The sequence below is a fragment of the Seriola aureovittata genome, chromosome 7, assembly GCF_021018895.1.
Source record: "Seriola aureovittata isolate HTS-2021-v1 ecotype China chromosome 7, ASM2101889v1, whole genome shotgun sequence".
NCBI lineage: Eukaryota > Metazoa > Chordata > Actinopteri > Carangiformes > Carangidae > Seriola > Seriola aureovittata.
In genome coordinates this window covers 6,024,087-6,051,841 of record NC_079370.1, presented here as the reverse complement: position 1 = coordinate 6,051,841, position 27,755 = coordinate 6,024,087, and the positions used below count along the sequence as shown (strand labels likewise).

At 42.6% G+C, this 27,755-nt stretch overlaps 2 protein-coding genes and 1 long non-coding RNA gene across 11 annotated transcripts in view; all 3 read left to right on the top strand.

Moving 5' to 3' along the window:
• Positions 1–8,502: 8,502 nt before the first annotated feature.
• The window catches only part of LOC130172152 (sodium bicarbonate cotransporter 3-like), a 44,757-nt gene continuing 25,504 nt past the window's right edge, over positions 8,503–27,755 (top strand). Inside the window, exon 1 of one of the 9 annotated variants that reach the window (XM_056380605.1) lies at positions 8,503–8,767. In XM_056380605.1, the coding sequence (XP_056236580.1) occupies positions 8,666–8,767 (102 nt within the window). In that variant the 5' untranslated portion in view covers positions 8,503–8,665. Of the gene's footprint in view, positions 8,768–26,690; positions 26,944–27,755 lie in introns of those variants that run through there. The other 8 variants (XM_056380607.1, XM_056380609.1, XM_056380612.1 and 5 more) reach the window with 8 other exon arrangements.
• LOC130172155 (uncharacterized) lies at positions 17,339–17,733 on the top strand. Its single transcript, XR_008828232.1, has 2 exons — positions 17,339–17,506; positions 17,697–17,733. It is a non-coding gene; the product is annotated as an uncharacterized LOC130172155 (long non-coding RNA).
• LOC130172153 (uncharacterized) lies at positions 22,285–24,227 on the top strand. Its single transcript, XM_056380617.1, has 2 exons — positions 22,285–24,000; positions 24,191–24,227. Exon 1 carries the CDS (start codon positions 22,465–22,467, stop codon positions 23,773–23,775), a length of 1,311 nt encoding a protein of 436 aa, XP_056236592.1. The 5' UTR covers positions 22,285–22,464; the 3' UTR covers positions 23,776–24,000; positions 24,191–24,227.

Genomic DNA, 27,755 nt, shown 5'->3' with positions numbered 1-27,755 from the left:
TGACAGTGAAGTGACAGTAGAGTGACAGTGAAGTGACAGTAGAGTGACAGTGAAGTTACAGTAAAGTGACAGTAGAGTGACAGTAGAGTGACAGTAGAGTGACAGTGAAGTGACAGTGAAGTGACAGTGAAGTGACAGTGAAGTGACAGTAGAATGACAGTGAAGTTACAGTAGAGTGACAGTGAAGTTACAGTAGAGTGACAGTGAAGTGACAGTAGAGTGACAGTGAAGTTACAGTAAAGTGACAGTAGAGTGACAGTAGAGTGACAGTAGAGTGACAGTAGAGTGACAGTAGAGTGACAGTGAAGTTACAGTAGAGTGACAGTAGAGTGACAGTGAAGTGACAGTGAAGTGACAGTAGAGTGACAGTGAAGTTACAGTAGAGTGACAGTAGAGTGACAGTGAAGTGACAGTAGAGTGACAGTGAAGTTACAGTAAAGTGACAGTAGAGTGACAGTAGAGTGACAGTAGAGTGACAGTAGAGTGACAGTAGAGTGACAGTAGAGTGACAGTGAAGTTACAGTAAAGTGACAGTAGAGTGACAGTAGAGTGACAGTGAAGTGACAGTGAAGTGACAGTGAAGGGACAGTGAAGTGACAGTGAAGTGACAGTAGAGTGACAGTGAAGTGACAGTAGAGTGACAGTGAAGTGACAGTAGAGTGACAGTGAAGTTACAGTAGAGTGACAGTGAAGTTACAGTAAAGTGACAGTAGAGTGACAGTGAAGTTACAGTAAAGTGACAGTAGAGTGACAGTGAAGTTACAGTAAAGTGACAGTAGAGTGACAGTGAAGTTACAGTAAAGTGACAGTAGAGTGACAGTGAAGTTACAGTGAAGTGACAGTAGAGTGACAGTGAAGTTACAGTAAAGTGACAGTAGAGTGACAGTGAAGTGACAGTGAAGGGACAGTGAAGTGACAGTAGAGTGACAGTGAAGTGACAGTAGAGTGACAGTGAAGTGACAGTAGAGTGACAGTAGAGTGACAGTAGAGTGACAGTGAAGTGACAGTAGAGTGACTGTGAAGTGAAAGTAAGTGACGGTAGAGTGACAGTAGAGTGACAGTAGAGTGACAGTGAAGTGACAGTGAAGTGACAGTGGAGTGACAGTGAAGTGACAGTAGAGTGACTGTGAAGTGAAAGTAAGTGACGGTAGAGTGACAGTAGAGTGACAGTAGAGTGACAGTGAAGTGACAGTGAAGTGACAGTGGAGTGACAGTGAAGTGACAGTAGAGTGACTGTGAAGTGAAAGTAAGTGACAGTAGAGTGACAGTAGAGTGACAGTGAAGTTACAGTAAAGTGACAGTAGAGTGACAGTAGAGTGACAGTTGAGTGACAGTGAAGTGACAGTAGAGTGACAGTGAAGTGACAGTAGAGTGACTGTGAAGTGACTGTGAAGTGAAAGTAAGTGACAGTGAAGTGACAGTGAAGTGACAGTGAAGTGACAGTAGAGTGACAGTGAAGTGACAGTAGAGTGACTGTGAAGTGACAGTAGAGTGACTGTGAAGTGACTGTGAAGTGAAAGTAAGTGACAGTGAAGTGACAGTGAAGTGACAGTGAAATGACAGTAGAGTGACAGTAAAGTGACAGTGAAGTGACAGTAGAGTGACAGTGAAATGACAGTAAAGTGACAGTGAAGTGACAGTAAGTGACAGTGAACTTTCAGGTCCTGGACTGATCTGAGGACGCTTCCTCATTTGTTAGAAACAAACATTTTTCTCTTTTTTCTGTCGTTTTATTGACAAAATAATTGATCAATGAATCTGTAGAAGAATCTTTAGTCAAGTTTATCTTAAGTTAAGTTACTTTAGTAAAGTATCAAAAGTAAAAGCACTAATTCTGCAGTAAGATGAACTTTGATCTTTGACAGATCATTGATCCTGAGTCATTTCACTGTTGTAGCAGGTGGTTCCCAACCTGAGGGTGGGGGCCCTGCAAAGGGTCTCCAGATGAATGTGAGGGGTAATCATCAGGGTTTCATCACAACAACAAACAAACGAATGAATAAACAAACAAACAACATCAATAAGAAACTGATGAAACACAGACTTCAGATACAAACTACAATAAATAATAATACAATTCTGTAACTGTGAAAACGTGTCAGTCAGTATCTTTGTGCAGCTGCTGCTGAAGGAGGGGGGAGGGGTGGGGGGCCTAATTAAAACAGAAGTAGGTCTGTATTGGCGGTGGGGGGTGGCGTAGGGGGGGCCCCTGGGAGCCACCCTGCTCGATTTAGACCCACCGCCCTGAAAGACTGAAGCTCCTCTGAGGTGTGCTGACAGGAAGTCCACAGTGTAAAGTAGTATAAAGTATAAAGTTTTTCCTCAAAAAACAAACAAACAGGAAGAAATATATAGAGCATGTGTTTGGGACTATTTTCAGCGGAGGATGAATTCACTAGCTGCTGTAGTGAGTATCTGGGGCAGCAGGACGGAGAGTGTGGGACGGAGTCTAAATAAAGAGTGTGTTGATGGGGATGAAGAGAGAGACTCATGAGTTAGATCACATTTTATTCTGTTTTTACTCCACCCACGGACCCCCACCCTGACCCCTGCTTGAGGTTTCTACCTGTTAGGGGGGAGTTTTTCTTCTCGCTACTGTTGCAATGGGGATGTCAGGTCTCTGTAATAATATCATAGAGAGGACGGTGGACATTGGTCCTGGTCTCTTGTTTGTCCGGGTCTCTAGTGGTCTGGTCTCTGGTGGTCTGATCTCTGGTGGTTTGGTCTCTGGTGGTTTGGTCTCTGGTGGTCTGGTCTTTAGTGGTCTGGTCTCTTGTTTGTCCTGGTCTCTAGTGTTGTAGTCCCTAGAGGTCTGGTCTCTGGTGGTCTGGTCTCTGGTGGTCTGGTCTCTTGTTTGTCCTGGTCTCTAGTGTTGTAGTCCCTAGTGATCTGGTCTCTGGTGGTCTGGTCTCTTCAGAGAGTTAGTCTGTCCTCTCTGTAACTGTCAGTAACATCATGTGTCTCTGTCTCTCAGCTTGCCACCTGTCACCACTGTCCCATCGTCTCGTCCCGTCGTGGTCTGGTCTACAGAGACTCTCTTTCGGCTCTATCCAGGAACCTGAGGGCCCCAGGTCGCCCCCATCCGCCCCTCAGCCCCCGACTGCAGGGTCTGGGACTCCACAACAAACACCACTGTAGACTTACCAGGTAACTAGCACTCATACACCACCCAGGATCATTAACCAGGAACATTAACCAGTAACACCACCCAGTAAAATTAACCAGGAACATTAACCAGTAACATTAACCAGTAACATTAACCAGGAACATTAACCAGTAACATTAACCAGGAACATTAACCAGGAACATTAACCAGGAACATTAACCAGGAACATTAACCAGGAACATTAACCAGGAACATTAATGAGTAACATTAACCAGGAACATTAACCAGTAACACCACCCAGTAAAATTAACCAGGAGCATTAACCAGTAACACCACCCAGTAAAATTAACCAGGAACATTAACCAGTAACATTAACCAGTAACATTAACCAGGAACATTAACCAGGAACATTAACCAGTAACATTAATCAGGAACATTTACGAGGAACATTTACGAGGAACGTTAACCAGGAACATTAACCAGTAACATTAACCAGGAACATTAATCAGGAACATTTACGAGGAACATTTACGAGGAACGTTAACCAGGAACATTAACGAGGAACTAACCAGGAACATTAACTAGTAACATTAACCACTAACATTAACCAGGAACATTAACGAGTAACATCACTCAGTAACCTTAACCAGGAACATTAACGAGTAACACCACCCAGTAACATTAACCAGTAATATTAACCAGTAACATTAACCAGTAACATTAACCAGGAACATTAACCAGGAACATTAACTAGGAACATTAACCAGGAACATTAACTAGGAACATTAACTAGAAACATTAACCAGTAGCACAACGTCACACAGAACATCCAAACACATGAATCAGCTCCGTCAGACTGATGGTGTTAAGACTCTGATACAGGACCTTTATTCTGAAAGCAGGACTTGACTGACTCCGTTTTCTCTCCACCTCACAGACCCGACCTCCCACAATCCATTGCTCTGGCTCACTCTAAGCCATCAGGCAGCATGAAGCACCTGGTCCTAGCTCACCTGAGGAAGCTGTTGACACTGAGCCCCGCCCAGCAGAGAGGCCTCCATCTGCCGGTCAGACCTCAGACCAGCTGCAGGACAGTCACTGGTGATGATGGTGATGATGATGATGAGCTGGACTGAACTGAGAGCTTCCCGACACCAGAGGGCACCGCAGGGTTCAGAGAGACAGGAGGAGGACTCAGACTGGTCCTGAGTCCAGGAGACGGTTTGATCCTGAGGGCGATGGATCCACATCAGCTGGACTGACTAAGACTAGGATCCAGGGGGAGCTTCATGTCTCCGTCACAAAAGGCTGCAGTCTTTACTGTCCACATTCTTTTGAACACATAATGTATTTTAGGAGCTTGTAATTAAAAGGAATGAATTTTAACTGTAGATTAATTTTACAGTTTCTTCATGTTGATTAAATAGTATATATTGTTTCATGCAGGAAGTTCTACACTGTAAAAAGTTTGTTTTTAGTTTATTTATAAATAAATAAAATGATTTATCATCAGTTTGAATAATAACATTATGAACAGTTATAGGAACCGTATAGATAAGTTGTAATCATTGATAATTAGCAGAGTTCCTTCTGCTGCTGCTTGTTTTTCATGTTGTTGTTGTTGTTGTTAATTATCTTCGTTATCAAACTGTAATTTATTTTTCATAATAATAAGCAACATGTAAACTCTTTTAGAGACATGCTAACATGCTAACATGGCAGAGCTGCAGGAGTTGTTTGCAGTATTTAGACTCAGTATATTAAAACTTGGTCAGTTTGGATCAATAAATCAATAATAGGTAAATGATTAAGTTACTGCAGCTGAAACCAAAACCAACCAACAAACAAGATTCAACATGTTGATCTCTGATCTTCATCGCTGCTGGTCAGTGTGTTTCTGAATGTTGGACAGAGCTAGGCTAACTGTTCCCCCTGCTTCCAGTCTTTATGCTAAGCTAAGCTAAGATAACTACATCCTGACAGACATGAGCCTGATGTCTGACTCTCAGACAGAAAGAAACAAAACGTGGTACTGTTCTGATGATGATGAAGATGATGATGATGATGATGATGATCTGAAATAAATATAAAAAATAATTTCAAACTTTTCTTGTTCTTCTTGTTCTTCTGTTTCAACAACATCTACCATAAGTAAAAGCCACTGACAAGTCTCTAAAGCATCATGGGAATTGTAGTTGTTGTAAGTATGTTGGAACAATCAGTAAAAACTCTTCCTCATGAACGAGATCTCTCAGTCACATCTGGAGGGAACTTCTTCAAATTTGGCACAAAGATTCATTTGGACTCAAGGATGAAGTGATTAGAAGTTGGTGGTCAAAGGTAAAAGGTCAAGGTCACAGTGACCACTTTATCCATAACTCTTGAATTCATTCACTAATCATGCCACAATTTAACTCAAATGTCTATATGGATGAAATGATGTGATGACATTTTATATCCAAAAGGTCAAAGGTCAACTTCACTGTGACATCATCATGCTCTGCAGAAACACCTGCGGTCATTATTCAGCCTGTGGCTCAGGACGGAGAGACTGGGTCCATGTTTCCTGACAGTCGCTAGTTGGTGCAGCAGAGAGAGAAACTGTGAACTGTCCCTTGAAGAGTGGTTATTTCTATAACTCACATCAAACTGTGCAGCTGCGAACATCTCATCCACACAGAGACGTCTTTATTTCTGTCTCTGGACCTGGATCAGACAAGCTCAGATCCAGGTCTGGGACCAGAGATCCTGCCCCAGTCTCAAACTGGATTCTGTTGTCTCTCTGTGTTTTTGGAGAGAAATGTTCTTTTCATCGTGTCACAGCAGTTTTCTTCATATTATAAATTAATATTTATCTAAAGGTGACACCTGATGAAAGTCAAACACGTTACTTCAAAAAGATTGATTTTCCTTGTTCAGCAAATACAGGACACTGAAACATGTTAATGTAGAACAATAAAGTGGATGGTGTTATATAACAAGCAGCAGGTCAAAGGTCGTCTGAAATATTAATTATAGAGCGGTGCAGGGCCTCGTCTCCTGCTGACAGCTCCGTTTAATCTGCTCTGTTAATGAAAACCAGCAGGAAAACACACACACACACACACACACACACACACACACACACACACACACACACACAAACTGCAGAGGCCCCACTTTTCCTCATGATTCAATACTTTATCATCAGACAATAAATAAATAAAATAGTAAATAATACGTTGTCGAGATAGAAACTTTAGTTTCTCATGATTAACAGGTTGAAAGTTTTAAAGGTCCCATATTTAACACTTATATTTATATGTGTCGGTTTGAAGTAATAATTATAGTTATAATTATACTGTTATTGCTTATTCACTAATGTCAGATTTTGTTGTTTTCTAATAACAAATAGAAACTTGTAATAATCAGGAAGTTCATCATTAATGTGAGACTTTCTGAGAATTATAGAATTGTTTATTTGTTACACAACGCCAAACCATAATATGACACTCGTACATAAATATTTGTATCTGTGGTTATAGTAATATTACCCGTAATTATGAGGTCATATATGTCATACTGGTGAGCAACAAAAAAAAAATGTTGGTGAAGTTTTTGCAGTGGCAGTAATGGTCTTCCATACAGAACGGTGACTGAGAAGAAAAACATCAAAGCAAAATGAAACTGTGATCAAAAAGATTTTATTACACAATCCAAAGTCAAAACATAAAGAGTGGATATTAGAGGTATGAAATATTGAAGGTATTAGTTTTATATATAGCTCTATATAACACTGCACCATTATTTTCCTGAAGAAACAGTTTGACTCAGACACTGAGGGCGTCCAGAGCCTCCTGCTGCTTTGTGGGAACAACAATGACTTGAGTGTAATGAAATAATCTGTCAGGATTACAGGAGCCGCAGGAGGGAAACACAACACAAACATGAATCTGCTAATCACAGATAAGCTGTTCAAAAGGCCGCTTCACTGAGGGACCCTGTCACCGCTGATTCTAGCTTGATTTACACAGATTTGAACAATCATTATTTTGTTTTTCACCGTCAGATGAACTTCATCATAATCTTTCCCACAGACCAAGGGGGACTGGTGCATTCATGGGCTGTCTTACAGACTGGGAAAAATGACTTCCCTGCTTGGTAGTCTTATTTTCACAGACATATCAATACGTTATTCAATGTCCGTGTTTGTTGTGCTTTGTGTTTATCCAGGTGTGGTTGTCGTCCACATGTCCTTCACTGTGTCATTTCCTCTGTTTCTCCCAATGCCTGTTAATGTTGCGTAGTACCACAGGAGTCTAGTTCTCCACCCAGCTCTGGGTCCGGGTCATGTTATCTCTGCAGGCCTCCCTTCACACACAGTGAAACCTCACAGCTGCTCCGCTGCTCGTCGACTCCACTGTCTAATCAAATTCAAGTCACTCATGCTGCCTTCAGAGTGACCTCTGGTTTTTGAAAAAGCCAAGTAAAAAGATAACCCATCTGCAGCTCCTCCTCCTCCTCTGATGATAATGATGACGAAGATCACTCACTGTTTATTCAAGAACTAACAGTAATGTTTACCGTCCTGCAGACGTCTTGACCCGTAGAACATACTAGGGTCTGATACTGTTAGTTGAATGCAGGTATTTACTGAGAACTCTCACCAGTGTGAAGTCCTATTAAAAAGACTCATATGTGCACTATGGACGTGTGACACCTTCTACAAACATCATTAACATAGTCACACAGCTGCTGTAGGTAAATACAGGTCAGGTTGCAGGTAGAGCTTCATCCCTAAATGAAACAACATTCAACAGGTGGAGAATCTCTGCAACTAAACATCCAACAGCAAAAACAATGACGTGAAACACACAGTGATATCCTCAGCTCTCGTAACCTGCAAACATCAGACAATAAAGCTGGAAAAAGATTTTTTTTAATGTTTTTATAATTGTAACTAACAAACAGGAACACATAATGAAAGTTAATTTATTATCAGTTATCTGCAGCATTATGTTTAAATCAAATCTTAATTTATGGCAAGAAATCATGATTTTCCAGGTGACAGATATTTTACAAACATTACGAACATGATAAACATTCAAATCAAGTCCTCTCTGGGTCTCCGTACCATCCAGTCAGACTGATACTGAAGAACCTGCATCTCTGTAATTATTCTTAATTAATTTATAAAGACAAAAAAAATCATATAAAATGTTATTCATAATGTACATATATTCAAACCATACAATGTCTATGGTGAGATCAGTGATATATGATCTGCTATTATGGGAAAGTTTGTTGTGGTAATTTAACTAACACACTGAAGTGAATGAGAGCTCCCATGCTTTGTTACCGTCATAACCCCGCCTACTCCACTTTCCCGCTCGATTATTGGTGGAAGCGAAACAACGGCCGCCTCGTCAACGGAGGACTGCACTGTCAATCAAAAGGAGGCGGGATTTACAGCTGGAGTTAATATATTCCAGGCAGTTGTAAAGAAGTGGCGGAGTGAAGCTGGTTTAAGAAGAAGAAGAAGAAGAAGAAGGGGGGCCGGTGGCGGTTGGCTCAACTTGGATGAATTATCAGCTCCCCGCGGACAGAAAGAGGAGTTTTCACAACGTTTGCTGGAAAATGGCGGAGGACCAGAGCGAACAGATGAGACCTCTCCTCACATCTGTAAGTTCCCACTTCGCTCTCCAGTGTACCTGTTAGCCGGCAGCTAGCGACCCCTCTGTGAATTATCTCAGAAACAGCACCGGGAAGAAACCGGAGGCTTTTTTCCCTAAGATGGTGTCTGCTGTCACAGAAAGCTCCGCGTGAGTGTTTCAAATGTCTGTTAACGGAGAAGCTGTCAACAAGCGCGGAAACAACGGCTGCCAACATGACTGCTTTTGTTTTTAAGAGACCACGCTTGTGCCAGGAAGTGAAGTAATGATGCGTGCCGTTTCTCTGTCTCTCTCTCTCTGTCCCGCATTAGAAAACTCTGTGATTCTTGGTTCTGAGACTTGCCGCCGAGTCAGTGAACGTTATAAAATGTTGTAAAAGATGGATTTGACTTGTGTCGAACCGTCCTTACATTCGGCGCAGATCACATCCACCCAGCTGGGCTCATTGTGACAAAATGTCAGCTTCTTTCTTGACTCATCACTGTCAGTCCGTTTACATCCTGCTGCACGTTTGGCCGAGAAGTTCCTCCTGTAATCAAAGTGAAAATCTTATTTAAATGTAATTACAGTGTGACAGAGCTGTTGTATATATGCACAACATGAGAGTGTTTTAATGATTCAGAGCAACTGTCTTCACTTTTTGTTTGTGGTAAATAGTTTCGCCGATAAATAGTTTCGCCGATAACTAACGGTTTAATGAACAGAGTTTGGTGTGGACACCATCACTTGTATCTTGTGTGGAAGTGGAAGGAAAAACTGGTGTTTAACCAGGAAACTTGGGCTTTAGCCACTTTATTATCAGCTTGTTGAAGTGTCACTGAGCAAGGCAGCAATTAAAAACTCACAAGCTCTCAAGACTGCCGGCTGAGCACGTGGAGATGATTGGTGATTCACATTGTAGTGGAGGATACCAGGGTGTTAGTCAGCAGGAAGAGGCTGCTTCTTGTTCTGATGATGCTCTTCTGTAGCTGACCTCTGACCTCTGGAGCTCATGTGGGTGAACATTAGTTAATTAACACTCTCAACCTGCTGAAGTTTAATTTCCTCAACTTGCCATCCTGCTGGATGGTGCACTGCTGTTAGCATGGAGACATGATTTTCAAAACTATGAACAACTTTATCGGAAACGTGAGTTAAGCGCTTTGCTGTGTCGAACCTGTGAGCTCTGCAGGTTCATGTCGGTGAGACGGAAGGAAAATTAATTTTAACTGTAAAATCTTGGTCTCCATATACAAACATGCATCTCTGTTCCATACGTGTTCTGTAACAGCTGTTCAGGCGTGGCGGGGAGTCTCTGACTGGCTGGTTGTTGATGGGATCTGTTGTCGTACTTCCAGGTGTATTAACAGTGACGGGATCAGTCGAACTGAGAGGATTAATTAACTGAACTTATCAACAAGTCTAAGCTGGATCAGTCATAATGATGATTTTTGTTCAAGAGCTCCTTTCACTCAATAAATGTATGATTTTATATAATAATATATTATTATTATTATAAAATTTATGAAATAATTTATAGAATTAAACGTTATAGAGTGTGACAGCAGCCACTCACATTATTCCATGAGTCCTAAAACACATTTGAATCTTCCTTCATTTACAGTCGATCTTTGGCAGAGCGGCTCAGAAACATCACAGCTGTATAATCTCTCTGTGAGTGAGACCGTGTGAGTCGTGTTGAAGCTTGACAGAAATGTCACTAAATGTTACTGGTCGGACCAGAAACGTGACGTTGGCGCTCATGCAGATGAGAGGAAAACCTGTAAACTTGCCATAAAATGTCTGTAACGGATTTCATGAATGAAAGGAAAGCAGAGACACAAAGGAGGTGAAGAGACATGGGTGTGGACTGATCAGGTGTGTGGAGGCAAAACCTGAGTTTGACTTAGTTTCTGCAGCTGGTTGAATAAAAGTTTTAGTTTTTATTTCAACAATAAAATGTTCCACAGTTTATCAATGTTTTTTTTTTTTTTTTTTAGTTTTAGTTGAAAATCGTCTTGTTGCAGGTTCCATCAACACAATGAACCCAGATGGATATTTATCCTTACAGTGTGTTTGCTGTTATAAATCAGCTGCTGTGTGGTCGCTGATCACACAGAGGGGTCACATCAGACACATGCAGGTGCAAACTGACACATGACTCTGTAACTTAAACAGAGTTTTTTATCTTATAATTATCAAAACACAGGATGAAGTAACTGTTGCCATGGTGATAATAGAGTCTCAGAGTTTATAAACTGTTCTGATTCAGATAAAACTTCATGGATTTGTCAGTCAGAATCAGATGAACCTGATTTACTCCAAAGCAATTTCAGATCTCCTGTAGACTGTAGAAAGTTAGTTTAGTTACTAGTTTAGTGTATTTACTAGGTTAGTTTAGTTAGTACTTTAGTTAGTAGTTAGGGTACCTCAGTTAGGGTTAATAGTTTAGTAAATAGTTTAGTTGTTAGTTTAGTTACTAGTTTAGTTAGTACTTTAGTTAGTAGTTTACGTCAGTTTAGTTAGTACTTTAGTAAATAGTTTAGTTGTTAGTTTAGTTACTAGTTTAGTAAGTACTTTAGTTAGTAGTTTAATTCGGTTGGTAGTTTAATTTAGTTACTAACTCAATTTAGTTAGTAGTTTAGTTAGTACTTTAGTTTGGTTGGTAGTTTAATTTAGGTACTAGCTCAGTTCAGTTAGTACTTTAGTTAGTAGTTTACCTCAGTTAGGGTAAGTAGTTTAGCAAATGGTTTAGTTACTAGTTTAGTTAGTACTTTAGTTAGTAGTTTATGTCAGTTTAGTTAGTACTTTAGTAAATAGTTTAGTTGTTAGTTTAGTTACTAGTTTAGTTGGTACTTTAGTTAGTAGTTTAGTTTGGTTGGTAGTTTAATTTAGTTACTAGCTCAGTTTAGTTAGTAGTTTAGTTAGTACTTTAGTTTGGTTGGTAGTTTAATTTAGTTACTAGCTCAGTTCAGTTAGTACTTTAGTTAGTAGTTTAGTAAATAGTTTAGTTACTAGTTTAATTAGTAGTTTAGTTTGGTTGGTAGTTTAATTCAGCTACTAGCTCAGTTTAGTTAGTACCTTAGTTAGTAGTTTACTTCATTTTAGTTAGTACTTTAGTTTAGCTAGTAGTTTGGTTGGTAGTTTAATTTAGTTACTAGCTCAGTTTAGGTAGTACTTTAGTTAGTAGTTTACCTCAGTTAGGGTTACTGGTTTAGTAAATAGTTTAGTTGTTAGTTTAGTTACTAGTTAAGTTAGTACTTTAGCTAGTAGTTTACTTCAGTTAGGGTTAGTAGTTAGGAAATAGTTTAGTTGATAGTTTAGTTACTAGTTTAGTTAGTACTTTAATTAGTAGTTTAATTCAGTTAGGGTTAGTAGTTAAGTTAATTTACTAGCTCAGTTTAGTTATTAGTTTACTTCAGTTTAGTTAGTACTTTATTTTAGTTATGTTACGGTTGTGTTTATTTAAGTTAAATTACATGATCTTTGACAGGATGAAAACACTGGTTGTTGATGGCTGCTGAGACAGAGTTGCTCCTCTGACAGACAGTGGAGGTGAGACAGGAACACAGTGTTTGGTGCAGCTTCTCACATTCACCCTGTTAAAGACTGAACACTGATTCATTTAAAGAACATTAGAGAGTGAGACGACATGAAAAACAAGAGACTTTCACTTTGATGACTTTTTGGCTTTTGAACCAACTTGTTGGAGTCTAGTGTTTGTGTCTCCGTCCTCCTGCTTCTTGTTTGTTGGTGCTGTTGCTGGTCTGCAGTTTTATCACTAGCAGATGTGTGTGTGTGTTTGTGTGTGTGTGTGTGTGTGTGTGTGTGTGTGTGTGTGTGTGTGTGTGTGTGTGTGTGTGTTTGTGTGTGTTTGTGTTTGTGTTTGTGTGTGTGTGTGTGTGTGTGTGTGTGTGTGTGTGTGTGTGTGTGTGTGTGTGTGTGTGTGTGTGTGTGTGTGTGTGTGTGTGTGTGTGTGTGTTCTTACCTTTAATCTGCTGCTTCCTGTCTGCGGATGCTCCATGGAACCTGAGGTGAAACTTTTCACTCTCTCTGAGCTGTGAACAATGTGAGTGGCGTGGAGCTGAGGCCGCCTCTGTGGCTGCGGCGCTCTGATGGAGCAGCTCATTGTTCGGTGCAGATGGAGCCGGAAGTGGCAGCTCCACAATAACACAACATTTATTAGGCTGTTTGATCCAGAGCCGCAGCAGCAGGTCAAACACGTTCAGACTCTGGTCCTGAGGGGAACACAACCCTCAACCCTCGCAGGGTTAGTGGCAGGTCAGAGGTCAGAGGTCAGTCATGGTGGATGGTGCTGCAGTCGGACAGTGGTCGTTATGAGGATGCACCACATTGGCCTGAATATAGGAGGACTCAGACAGCAAAGTTGTACACCAGTCCTGTTGGTGATGGAGGCAGTGTGGCCTAAAGGTTAGAGATTAGAGGAGCAAGCTTGTAACAGGAAGGTTAATAAACTGGACACAGGTGTTTCCAGCCTTCTGATTGGCTCCTCTCTAGTCCACCAGTGGAGTTTTGGCCATGATTGCGGCAGTAGGGCGAAGATGAGGAAGTCACAGAAATCATTAGACTCCACCCTGTGAACATCATGTCAAACACTCACTGATACATCAGCTGTTTGGACCTGCCCAGAGTGTTTGATTGACAGATGGCATCCAGGCTGCAGGAACAGTAATTATAGAGACTAAAACAACGAGCCACGTGCTCATTGCTGCTGCACACACACAGTTGCAGTGTGTAGAGGTTAGTGTTGTCGAGGCGTCTCCGGTGACTCGTGTTGACGTCAGCAGACTCTTCCTCCGGGGGCCTGCTGCTCTGTGGGGGGGGCTTTTCCACTGGATCCTGTCAGGATGGAAACTCAGTCTGTGGGGACTCAGACAGAAACTGTACTGAGGAGATGATGTGAAGAGGATTTTTTTATTGTTGTTGTTTTGTTTATTTGTGTACGGATCAGAAACTGAAGGTCGACCATGTTGGATCATTAACACTGTGATGTTCCTGTGCTGAACATCTGGAGGATACAGATGACATGAGGCCTCTCAGGGTCTTGCAGCCCTCAACCTCCGTCACATTGTGATGTCATGCAGCAGCGGATGATCTAACATGTATCATATAAACTCTATGTGATGAACGCTGTGTTTCTACCGTTCACCTCACCATGAAACTAAAGGTAATTAACTTACCAGATGTAAAATTCTTCCTTAAAGTTTTTCTAAACTTCAGCGTTTTGTCTGACAAACCTTTAAATTCGAAAATCTGTCGTCAAACGGGACGAGCTGGATTTTATTTCATGTCTGATGTGTGTTTGTTTAGTGTCCGAACATCACTGAATCCTGAAACAGTGTCAGCTTCATGTTAGTTCAGCTATTTGTGAATATGTCATGGCTGCCTTCAGCTTTCTCAGCTCGTCTCGTCTGTTTCTGTTGCTTCTCGCTCTCTGAGGTTTTTCTGATCCCCAGAATTTCAGGTTAAATCTTCCAGTTGTGCTTAAGAAATATAAAAACCTAGATTATCATGAAGTTTTCTGATCCTGTTTCTGATCCTCAGAGGATGAACCCACAGCCTCTCCTGTAGCAGAGGACAAACACCTGGCTGACCCCCGTTCAGCCTGCTGCCTTACGGTGTTTATCAGAACAGAACTTGGTGGAGGGACGGGACTTGGTCCAGCGAAGAACCCAGTACATTTTAGGGCAGATCCGGATCATTTCCTCTGAATATACAGCTTTTATTCCTCCACACTGGCGATGGTCAGAGCTGGCGGCCATATTGTTTTCAGTTTGTCCATCTGTCCATCCCATCCTCTTGGACACAACATCTCTGAAACACTTTGATGGAACTTCTTAAAATTTGGCACAAACATTCACTAGGACTCAAGGATGAACTGATTATATTTTGGGGGTCAAAGGTCAAGGTCATGATGACCCTACAAAATGCGGTTTTTACCTTGTGAATGAGATATCTCCATAACCCCTTCAGGAAATGTCTTCAAATTTGGTAATAACGTTCACCTGGACTCAAGAAAAAGTTTTATTAAAATAGAATTTAGGGGTTTCTGAGGTCAAGGCCATGGTGACCTCAGAAAACACTTTTTTAGCCATTACTCATTCCCTTCTCACAGCAATTATGACAATACGAAACAATATGACTGTGGATAAACAGAGATGTAACCTGAATCTAGTCTGAGTGGCGGAGGGATACGGCCACAAGGACGTGATTCTAGTTTTCTCTGGAGTCTGGTGTGTTGTTGGACTCTGGTGGAGGTCTGTGCTCTCTGAGTGCTTTTTAAAGTTTACCTGCAGTTTAATTGAACAGTGAGAGAGATGTGACTCAACACTTTCCTCCTTCGTGTGTGTGTGTGTGTGTGTGTGTGTGTGTGTGTGTCTTGTGGATTATTTCAGATATTTACAGCTGCTGTGGATGTGAACGATCTGTGTCCAGTTTTGTGAAAGTATCTTGTTTAGTTTAGGTTGAGATCACGCTTCAGGTCATGAGACTGAAAATGATAATAAAAAAAACAAACAGAGAAAATACACCAGAAATGTAAATTTGTTCAGGTTAGATAAGCAGCTGAAGACAAACAGAAACCAGAAAGAGACTGACAGAGAAAAAGCAGGGAGAGAAGTCTGGAGACCTTCTGACTTATTGAATAATACTGTATATAAGGAGCTGCGGTGGACACTGGTGATATTGTGGCTGAATGTACAGGAAACACTGATGTCACTGCTTCTTAAAGGGCTTTGATTGGCTCGGCAGTTTCACCACAACAGCAGACCTCAATCACTCTGATCACTGACAGACGTGCAGATGTGGGCGGCGATTCAGACGTCTGGAAACAGGCCTGTGTGTGTGTGTGTGTGTGTGTGTGTGTGTGTGTGTGTGTGTGTGTGTGTGTGTGTGTGTGTGTGTGTGTGGCATGTAGTATGTGTAGTGCGTTGAATCACAGCAGAGCTGGTGTGTCATGTGGAGGGTGTTTGCCTGCGGTCGGCCTGCTGTATCCCATGATCTGACACCCCCTCTGTCTGATGCAGCCAGTATAAAAACACTGTTTTATCCTCCTGCAGTCACCATGACAACAGAAACACAAAGATGTTGATGACAACAGCTGGACTGTGAGAACAGCTGGACTCTAAAAAACAAATCACTCAAAGACCGGAGGCAGAAAGTTGGCCTCGGAGTATTAGAGGCTGTGGTCAGTGATTTCCTACAGTTCCCAGAATGCTTTTCCAGCAGCAGAAAAGAAACTTACAAACAGCTTAACAAAGGGAGTTTTTTCTTTGTTTTAGAGGTGCAACAATTGACAGAAAATTGATTAGCAAATAATTTGATAATCATCAAATCAGTTTCAGATCAGTTTCATCTTTTTTTTTCTTCTCACGATTCACCGTTTTCTTTTAGTTATATCTTTTATTTAATTGATTTCAATATCTGACGTGTTCATGAGTGAGAACACTTGCAGCACATGTGTGTCATGTGAGTGGTTCTGAAGAAGTTAACTGTGTGGGTTAAACTCACCTGTTACCAGAGGTGTGAATGTCAGACGTGCCTGTGAGCAAGGCACTGTATCTCCTCTGCTTGGTTGTGCAGTGTAAATATAAAACACTGAGTCTAAGACAAGACTGAATGTCTTTAATGTCTGATCATATATGAATCATTAAACTTCAGCTCCATATGCACTTACACAAATGTGCAGTGTGTTATATATTATATTGTTATATTATGAGACATTATATTATAGTATGTTATATCTTATATTATAGTATGTTATAGTACATTGTATTATAGTACATTATATTATAATACATTGTATTATAGTATGTTATGTTATAGTGCATTACATCACCACAGTGTATATTCAGCACACAGTACAGGTGAGTCTGTCTGGCATGGAGCCAGAGGAAACATCATGTGATCATAAAGATCCTGAAGGTTCATCCTCTGGAGAGCAGGAACAGGTTCATGAAAACCTGACCAGTAGATTTTAATAGATTTAATAAAGTCTAGTAAAGAGGTGAGGTCATTAGGGTTCATCCTCTGGGAACCTTGATCTCCTGACTGTTGGATCTCAGTTTGAACTGAATGACAGGAGCAGTCGCTGCTTTCTGATTGGCTGATCTCACAGTTAGAAAGTCTATCGTTAACAGTAACTTGTAACTGTGTGTGTGTGTGTTTGTGTGTGTGTGGGCTGGTGTGAATTTTCCCACAGTTCCCGGTGTGTTTAGTGAACGTGCTTCCAGTCCAGATGTGGTTTTTCCCTCTCAGCTGGTTTCCCTAATATGGGAGCAACAAACTGGAAGACATGTCTCTGCTCTCTGGGGAGTCCTGGGAGCAAAACTGGTTTTATTGTGTGTGTGTGTGTGTGTGTGTGTGTGTGTGTGTGTGTGTGTGTGTGTGGTTAATTAATTGATTAGTGAGTGGACAGAAGTTTAATCAGAAAGCATTTTGATCATTGATTCATCTTTAAAGTCAGTTTTCGAGTGTTTTATGATTTGAGCTTCTCTGACGATTTCCTGGTTTTCTCTGTTTTCTCTCATTAAATCGTCAAAACAGAAACTGATAAAATGATCAACAGTGTGTTGGAACTGTTTGTGCCTGCAGTTGCAGTAGCACCTTTTCGCCTATAGAGGGCGCAGTGCGTTTATTTACCTGTGTGATTTACAGGAAGTGAGGTACCTGGAAGTTTTTATTTTCTGCTTCATAACGAGAGATACTCAGTCGTCCAGCTGTTTGTTTTGCCCTTGTACTGGCAATATAAGTGAGTACATTTCTACACATCATTGTTAGAGTGCAAAGTGTTTGGTTAAATTTGACACTACGTATTTATTATAACGATCGAGACCCGATCGCGGACTTTTCCGCCGCAGATCTGTAAATGTTAGATCCGCTATTTTTTGCAATGTATGTATCTTGGTTGTTAATTTATGTTTCTGTACTCTGTGTTTCAGTTTCACAATTTTTGGCATTAAACCTGTCCAACCACAACTGCTTGCCTGTTCCTTGGAGGTCATGATGTCCATAAAGAGTTTAGCTGGCTGTGAATCCCAGTACACGACAGGAGTCACACTGGGTGTAACAGTACAGTGAAATTATAGCACTCAACGAGGGATGACGACAAACTGTTGGACACTGACTAGAGAGCCAGTGACAGACACACACTCTCCTTCACCAGCACTTCTCAGCCAAGCATAATGGAGACAACAGGGGCTCGTGGTCAAGATTCTGAGGAGACCAGATCACTCTCTGCTCGCTCCTTAACGTCCTCAAAATCTTCAGGAAGGCTGACTGTCAGATCATCAGCAGGAGCTTCAAGAAGGTCAGCCACATCAAGCAGAGCAAGTATGGCAGCAGCAAAGGCTCAAGCGGAAGCACAGGCTGCCAAAGCCAGGTTAGCCTACGCAGAGAAAGAAATGAGCATCAAGGTCGAAAAAGCTCGCTTAGAAGCAACTCTTGATGTACTTGAGCTACAGAAAGAGGCCGATGCCGCCATGGCCAAAGCAGAGGTGATGGAGTTTGCTGCTGCTCAGCTCGACGCTGCAGAGCAAAGTGGTGAGTTTGACTTCTTGCCTACCCAGGCAACCCCAGAACAGAAAGTGACTGATTATATAAATAAACACAATCACACTGAACTTCCTCAAAGTCAGAAAGACGTTTTTAAGCAGTATGGTGATACCACCTGTCAGCAAAAACAAGGGAGAACTTCGAAAACATTCACACCTTTCCAACAAGAACCAAATCGACACCACTTCTCATCACTAGATGACAGGAAACCAACACTGCAAAGAGATGTAGTTCAGGAAAGTCTTCTCCACAATGTGTCACAGCCACAGCATAAGTTTAACACGAACCACACAGCTACTGACATTGCAGCCAGTGACCTTGCAAGGTTCTTAGCAAAGAGTCAGCTCGTGACTGGAGGACTGACTAAGTTCGATGACCAACCAGAAAGCTATTTGAGCTGGAAGAACACATTTCAGAGTACCATTGCAGATCTTGGACTCACTGCAAGTGAAGAAACAAACCTGCTCATCAAGTGGCTGGGCACTGAGTCCTCTGAACATGCTAAAAGGATGAAAGCAGTCAATATACGTCACCCATCTGCTGGTCTAAGTATGATCTGGACAAGACTAGAGGAATGCTATGGTTCATCAGAAGCAATAGAAAGAGCCCTGTTTTCCAGGATAGAAAACTTTCCTAAGCTCTCCAGCAAAGAACCTCGCAAGCTCCGCGAGCTATCCGACCTGCTCTGTGAACTGGAAGTTGCAAAGCTAGATGGATTCTTACCTGGTTTAAGATACTTCGACACAGCCAGGGGAGTGGGTCCAATTGTGGAGAAGCTACCCTTTCACCTTCAGGAAAAATGGACAGCAGTTGGGTCAAGGTTCAAAGAAGACTATAACGTAGCCTTCCCACCTTTCTCTTTCTTTTCTGAGTTTGTGAGGAAAGAGGCCAGAGCCAGGAATGACCCAAGCTTCTCCACAACTCATCTCTCCTCTGTCAATTCCAAGAAAGAGAGGCTCCCGGGTTATTACAACACAAGGCCATCAGTCACAGTGCACAAGACAGACGTGTCTACAGATGGAATCACAGTAGCTAAAAATGCAGCTGAAGATTTAAGCAGGCAATGTCCTATACATCACAAACCACACCCACTGAAAAGATGCAGAGGTTTCCGAACAATGCTTTTTGAAGACAGAAAGAAATTCATCAAAGACAATAACATCTGCTATCGTTGCCTTGCATCCACCAGTCATCAGGCAAAAGATTGTAATGTCACCATTAAGTGTGTGGAGTGTGGCAGTGAGAGGCACCTGGCAGCTCTCCACCCTGGCCCACCAACACAGACACTTGAGCCCCTCTCTTCCTCTAAAGAGCATGGCGGGGAGAGTGTGAGCTCATCAAACCCAGATGTTACGACCACCTGCACAGAGGTATGTGGAAGTGGAATCACAGGGAAATCCTGCTCCAAGATTTGCCTGGTACACGTCTTTCCAGAAGGTCAACGGCATAACATGAAGAAGATGTACGCAATCATAGATGATCAAAGTAATCTGTCCCTTGCAAAGACTGAGTATTTTGATATGTTCAACATCCAGGGTACAGTAGAACCATACACCCTGAAGACCTGTGCTGGCATAACAGAAACAGCAGGTAGAAGAGCTTGTGGTTATACAGTGGAGTCAGCAGATGGAAAATTGAACTTTCCTCTCCCTGTACTCATAGAGTGCAATGCCATCCCTAATAACAGGGAAGAAATTCCTACCCCTGAAGCTGCACGTCACCACCACCATCTGAGGTCAATCGCTGCTGAGATACCGCCCCTCGACCCAGATGTTGACATCCTCCTGCTCATTGGACGGAACCTTCTGAGAGCTCACAAGGTGAGAAAACAGTTGAATGGCAGACACAATGACCCATACGCACAGAAGCTTGACCTGGGCTGGGTTATCATCGGCGATGTGTGCCTCGGCAGCGCTCACAAGCCAACCGAAGTGAGTGCTCTAAAAACACATGTGTTAGACAATGGGCGCCCCAGCTTTCTCACCCCGTGTGACAACCGTTTCAGAGTGAAAGAGAATTTCGGCCTGATCGGTCACACAAAAACGACTCTTCAACAACAGCAACTACCAAACCCATACTCCAAGCCCACTGCAGAAAATTTAGGAGAGACTGTCTTTTGCCACACTGTTATCGACAACCAGCTCGCACCTTCTGTCGAAGACACAGTCTTTCTAAAGAAGATGGAAGGAGTCTTCAAAGATGAAAGTAACAGCTGGGTTGCACCATTACCATTTAGGAGCCCCAGGCGTCTGCTCCCAGACAACAGACCCTATGCCTACAAGCGGCTTATGTCTCTTCGCCGCACACTTGACAAGAAGGAAGACATGAGAGCCCATTTTGTCGAATTCATGCAGAAAATGATTGATAACAAACATGCAGAGCTTGCACCACCTTGTGATAAGGATAAAGAGAGATGGTACCTGCCCACCTTTGGCGTCTACCACCCACAGAAGCCTGGGAAGATACGGGTGGTGTTTGACTCAAGTGCACAGTTCGATGGAGTGTCCCTGAACGACGTGCTGCTTAAGGGGCCTGACTTGAACAACACCCTTCTTGGCGTGCTTCTCCGGTTTCGTAAGGAACCGGTTGCCATAACAGCTGACATAGAACACATGTTTTACTGTTTTGTTGTTCATGAAGATCACAGAGATTTCCTCCGTTTTCTCTGGTATGAAGACAATGATCTCAGCAAGGATGTGATAGACTACCGCATGAGAGTCCATGTCTTTGGAAATAGTCCCTCTCCAGCTGTGGCAATCTTTGGGCTGAGAATGGCAGCAAAAGAGGCAGAAAGGGTATACGGCAGTGATGCACGACACTTCATAGAAAAGGACTTTTACGTTGATGATGCCCTGAAATCCTTTCCAACTGAAGATGAGGCTGTTGATGTGCTGCAGAGAGCTCAAAAGATGCTCGCTCTCTCTAATCTGCGTCTCCACAAAATCACCTCCAACAGAGTGGAGGTGATTAACGCCTTTTCCCCAGAAGACAGAGCTAAGGAAATCAAAGATCTGGACCTCTCTACTGATGAGCCTCCTGTCCAGCGCAGCTTGGGGGTGAGTTGGAACATCATGTCTGATACATTCACTTTCAAGGTCCCACAAAGCCAGAAGCCCTTCACTCGTCGTGGGGTGCTTTCAGTTGTAAACAGCGTGTTTGATCCTCTAGGCTTCCTTGCCCCTGTAACTATCAAAGGAAGACTTTTTCTCAGACAGCTCTCCAACAGTGACCTCGAGTGGGATACCCCCCTACCCCCTGACATGTATGATGGCTGGAGAAGCTGGCAAGAGTCGCTTCAGGATCTTCAGGGACTGCATATCCCTCGCACATATGTCTCCTTTTCCATTTCACAAGCTAAGTGTATTGAGCTTTGCATGTTCTCTGATGCCTCAGTCAGAGCTATAGCTGCAGTAGCTTATCTGAAAGTCACACACGGAGATGGACACACTGAAGTTGGCTTCATCATGGGTAAGGCCAAACTGGCTCCAGTACCAGAGCCTACCATCCCCAGACTGGAGCTCTGCGCCGCGGTGCTCGCTGTGGAGCTATCAGAGCTCCTCACAGAAGAAATTGACATTGAAATTGACAAAACTACATTCTACACCGACAGTAAAGTGGTGTTAGGATACATAAACAATCAGCGGAGAAGATTTCACGTATATGTAAACAATCGTGTCCAGAGGATCAAGCAATCTTCTCTACCAGACCAGTGGAGATATGTTTCAACAGAGCACAACCCAGCTGATCATGGCTCTAGGTCTGTAGCAGCAGGGAAGCTTGCCAGCACCTGTATGTGGTCCAGCGTTTCTTTTGCAGTCTGAGAGCACAACACCTGAAAAGGGTCCATTTGAACTCATTAACCCAGAGTCAGACGTTGAAATTCACTTTAAAGTGTCAGTGCTTGCCACCACAGTGTCTACAAGTCATTTGGGTTCAGCACGCTTTGAGCGCTTTTCTAAGTGGACATCGCTCATCAAAGCAGTAGCTCACCTTCATCACATCTCTCACAGCTTCATCAAATCCAGAGAAGACACCAGTTGTGCAGGCTGGCACCTCTGCAGGACAAGTCTCACAGATGAAGCTTTAAGTCAAGCAGAACACACGGTGATCAGATGTGTCCAGCATGAAGTATATTCAGAAGAAATCAAATGCATCATGTCAAAACGAGATCTGTCCTCCAGCAGTTCTCTTTACAAGCTTCATCCACTCATTGATGAAAATGGCCTACTGCGGGTAGGAGGACGCCTTGCAGAGTCAAAGTTGTCAAGCCATGAAGCCAACCCTCTTCTGATCCCAGGCAAACACCACATTGCTACACTGCTCATCCGTCATCATCATGTGGCTGTGAAGCATCAAGGAAGGCACTTTACTGAGGGAGCAGTCAGAGCAAGTGGCCTGTGGATAGTCGGAGCCAAGAGGTGTATTAGCAGCATTATCTATGGATGTGTGACTTGCAGGAAGCTACGAGGCAGAGAGGAGCAGCAAATCATGGCAGATTTGCCAGCCGAACGCTTACAGACTGACCCCCCATTTTCTTATGTTGGCCTTGATGTATTTGGACCATGGGAGGTCATTGCACGCCGCACTAAAGGAGGACAAGCCAACAGTAAGAGATGGGCGGTTTTGTTTACCTGTATGTCCACGAGAGCTGTTCACATCGAAGTCATTGAAACTATGAGCTCTTCTAGTTTCATCAATGCACTTCGCAGATTCTTCGCGATCAGAGGTACTGCTAAGCAGTTGAGGTCAGACTGTGGCACCAACTTTGTCGGTGCAGCAAGGGAGCTAAAGCTGGATCCTCCAAAGCCTGGTGAGACGAGTGTAGACGACTACCTCCTCAATCAGAGATGTTCATGGGTGTTCAATCCGCCCCACTCATCACACATGGGTGGTGCGTGGGAGCGCATGATAAGAATTACACGGCGTATCCTGGATTCAATGCTCTTACAAGTGAGCCATTCCAAGCTGACTCATGAGGTTCTGATAACCCTGATGGCCGAAGTTACAGCTATTATTAATGCAAGGCCTTTAGTGCCTGTCTCCACTGACCCAGAAGCTCCTCTGATCTTAACCCCTTCAACTCTACTCACTCAGAGGTTTGGCTCCCTCTCACCTTCCCCTGGAGATTTCACCAAAGCTGACATGTTTAAACATCAGTGGAAGAGGGTTCAAGTTCTTGCTGACACTTTCTGGGCTCGATGGCAGAAAGAATACCTCAACATGCTCCAGAGCCGTCAAAGGTGGCAGCTCAGAAGACCAAACATGAAGGAAGGAGACATTGTTCTTTTAAAGGACAAGCAACTGAAAAGAAATGAGTGGCCAACAGGAGTCATAGTGAAGGCTCTTCCAAGTAAAGATGGAGTTGTCAGGAAGGTGGAAGTCAAGATTACCCACAACAAGACTAAAAAGACCTTCTTCAGACCTATTTCTGAGTGTATTCTTCTCTTATCTCCTGAGATTATGTGAATTTGTTATTGTGGCATTTTTGAAATAATGCCAGGCGAGGAGTGTGTTGGAACTGTTTGTGCCTGCAGTTGCAGTAGCACCTTTTCGCCTATAGAGGGCGCAGTGCGTTTATTTACCTGTGTGATTTACAGGAAGTGAGGTACCTGGAAGTTTTTATTTTCTGCTTCATAACGAGAGATACTCAGTCGTCCAGCTGTTTGTTTTGCCCTTGTACTGGCAATATAAGTGAGTACATTTCTACACATCATTGTTAGAGTGCAAAGTGTTTGGTTAAATTTGACACTACGTATTTATTATAACGATCGAGACCCGATCGCGGACTTTTCCGCCGCAGATCTGTAAATGTTAGATCCGCTATTTTTTGCAATGTATGTATCTTGGTTGTTAATTTATGTTTCTGTACTCTGTGTTTCAGTTTCACAATTTTTGGCATTAAACCTGTCCAACCACAACTGCTTGCCTGTTCCTTGGAGGTCATGATGTCCATAAAGAGTTTAGCTGGCTGTGAATCCCAGTACACGACAGGAGTCACACTGGGTGTAACAGTACAAACAGCTTAATCAATAGTTGTTTCCACCTTCGAGAAGCTTGAACCACAAAATCTTTGACGTCTGATTGTTGCAGATGAATTTTATTTTGGAGGTCACCTCATCAGCGCCTCATTGTTTGTGTTAATTGTTTGTGCACTGGCTGTAGAATCAGTTCAGACCCTCACCTCCCTGCTGAAGTGCCCCTGAGCCAAACAGTGAAGCCTGTACTGTGACATCACAGCTCACCTGTACAGACCTCTTTGTGCAGGTGTGGTTGAATGTGGAGTTCATCAGACAGAGCTGCCTCAACTAAAGTCTTTTTAAGTAAAAATTCTCTATCATTCATATTTTGTTTAACTTGAAAAGATGTAAAACTGAGGCTCATCTTTTACTCCCTCACTTAGCCGCTAGCTTAATGATAACTTAATAGATGGCTAATGTGGCTATCTCCTAATTGCTAAGAGTTAAACGGCTAACGTTAACGTGTGTCGTTGGCCAGATAAAATAATATTGCAAAAATAGTTCCAAACGGTACTTTTGTTTTTTTCATTTTGAACTAAAACAGGTTGCGAAGTTCCTTCAGCAGCAGCACTCGCCATGTTAATTTAGCTTTATGCTGGAGACACCAGCTCCGTGTTGTGAACGTTAACTAGCGTTCATGTGTTCAGCTGCTAGTGGGGGGAGGGGCTGTGTGCCTGCTTGTCTGCAGTGCTGCTGTATGAAGCTGTGTGTCAACTGGAGGAGGTGAAGACAGAACTGTTGTCTCGATGCTGTTGCAAATGAGTATCTGATCCGATACTCATTTTAGTATTAATTAGTATCTGAGTATTGATTTTTTTTACTGGATTGAGCTTTAAATCTTAGATTTGATTCTCATTTCTCTTCTAAATCTTAGTTTAGAAAAAAGCTGCTTGTGAATATTTGTCAGATGACATTTAAAGTTGTTCTTTTTACTTTTGTGAGTCGAGCTCTGTGTCTGTATTCGGGGTTATGGTGTGTGTGTGTGTGTGTGTGTGTGTGTGTGTGTGTGTTTGTTTGTGTGTGTGTGTGTGTGTGTGTGTGTGTGTGTGTTGCGAGCTCGTGTCGCAGCTTGTTGTTGTGTCTCAGTTGAATTCCTGAGCTGGAGACCGAGGCTCAGGGAGGGAGGGGGCGTTCCTGCAACATGGAAATCATCTGTTGTTACCTCCAAATGTTTTAGCAGCTGATTCAGAGAAACACGAGTGAGGACCCGGTTCGTTTGTTTCTACTACAGCTGATTACACCAACCACTGTCACACAGAGACTCGCGGCAACAGGAGCATCAGCTCCAGATTAAAGAGCAGCCGTGGAGTAAGGTCAAAGGTCAGAAGACGATGGAACAACAAAGAAATGAGAAAAATTAAAGGACAGACTCAGACACCTACGTGTTCACCTATTCCTGCTGTTTATACTTGTGACACAACTGTGTGTTGAATGTGCTGAATTCATTTATCGATTATTTTCTGATTAGTCGATTAATCCTTTGGTTAACTTGACAGGAAATAATCAACAGAATCAAATAATTATTTTACAAATAAAAAATTCCCAACATAAAGAAATAAAGTGCCAAGAACTAAAAAGCAGTGAAACAACAGCAGATAGAAACAGTCTGTAAATACTGACTGTCTGGTCGTGAGGTCACAGGATGTCATGGTCATCAGGCCTCTGTTTAAGGAACTCGCACGTTTGATGCTTCAACGTAAACGGTGCGAAGCATCGACACTTCCCATGTGTTATTCCAGACTGGACCTTCTCTTGTCTTAGTCTGGATGTGACTCTGGTCGGTTTGAAACATGTTGCTCTGGAGCTCGGAGCCCGTTGGTCTTAATTTGGGACTTGTTGGTCCTGGTGTGGACTTAAGACGGGGTTTAACTTCAGACTTGTTGCTATTGACTCAGGAACGTGGTGCTCTTGATTCGTACTTTTAAATTCAGACTTCTTGACCTTGTGCATCACATGGCAACTGGTCTTGACTTGACTCAGGACTTTCAGCTTGGGACTCGACATTGGACTTAACATGTGACCTGTTGCTCTGGTCTAAAGACGTGACTTGGGACATGTTGGTCTTGATTTAGGAGTTTTAAACTTGGGACATTTGGTCTTGATGTGTCTGGTCTTGTGTGGTTTAGACTCTGGACTTGATGGTCCCTGTAGATACGACACAGATGAGGTGTCAGATGTGTAAGTAGTCCAGGTTCAGTTCAGGACTTGACCTCGCCTGTTTGTCTCTTTCCTGCTCAGAAATGTGCGTGACACCCCGCCTCCTGTTGCTGCGTTTGCAGACTTCAGGCTCTCTGCTCTGACGGGCGCTCAGTGAAGCAACACGCTCTGCTATAAATACACAAATCATAGCTGAGGCTCTGCTGCAGCTCAGCGTCTGTATTTACTGAGTGAACCTGAACGACTCGCAGAGCCACACTGTTGACAGTCAGTTTACATTCCAGCTGCTGGATCTCTGTTTCCAGTCTGTGGGGAGGATTTCACCACCACAGAGTTTGTCTCTTGCTCTGGACGTGTTCCTCTCGGTGGAGTCAGAGGAGTTGATTTGACGCCTTCAGCAGCGATGGCAGATTTCTGGGGAGATATCGCCAGTCAGAGAGTGACCAGAGCCATGTCGCTGGTATGTGTCTGCTGCTATCACTATCTGCAGTCTGACAGCATGAGAAGTCTGTGGTCAGGCTCATGTGGGTTCACTTCTCTCTCTCTCTCTCTCACACACACTCACACACTCTCACACACACACACACACACACACACACACACACAGAGTTTGACGTAGTAACTGATGTGTTTGACTTCATGAAACATTTGAGGAAATGAGACAGTTTAAACAGGAAAAGAGCTCAGTGACAGAAGAAAACACACACACACACACACACACACACACACACACACATACATATATCCTGCCTCTGTCTAATGTGCAAATATTCTGAAAGTTGATTAATGCAATGATGATCACAGCTCAAAATCACGAATCACATTCAGGGCTGCATGATGTTGGAAAAAATGTTCATTGCATTGTTTTTCTCCCTGACATACATACTGTATATGTGTGTGTATACATACTGTATATGTGTGTGTATACATACTGTATATATGTGTGTGCATACATATATATGTACCAGTCCAAGTGTGTTGTTGTTTATTAACACCAACCCCATGTTTTCTGCAGCTGCAGCTTCATATTGAGCTGAATGATATGCAGAAAAAATCATATAGTGATTATTTTGGCAGATGTTGTGATTAGTCACGATTTCAGTGGAAATGAAAAAATAAAAAATTATGCTGATGTTACTTTTGCTGTGATCTATAAGGTGAGGAATCTCTAAATTTATGGTCTGTTGTGACACATTTGACCTTAATCAAAAAAAGTTATATTCTTATATAATAATAATAATAATATTCTTAATTATATTAAATATGGGTAAT

What these genes read in the sequence shown, in the direction of transcription:
- LOC130172153 (XM_056380617.1), top strand. Translation starts at nt 22,465, where the DNA reads ATGTCAAAACGAGATCTGTCCTCCAGCAGTTCTCTTTACAAGCTTCAT.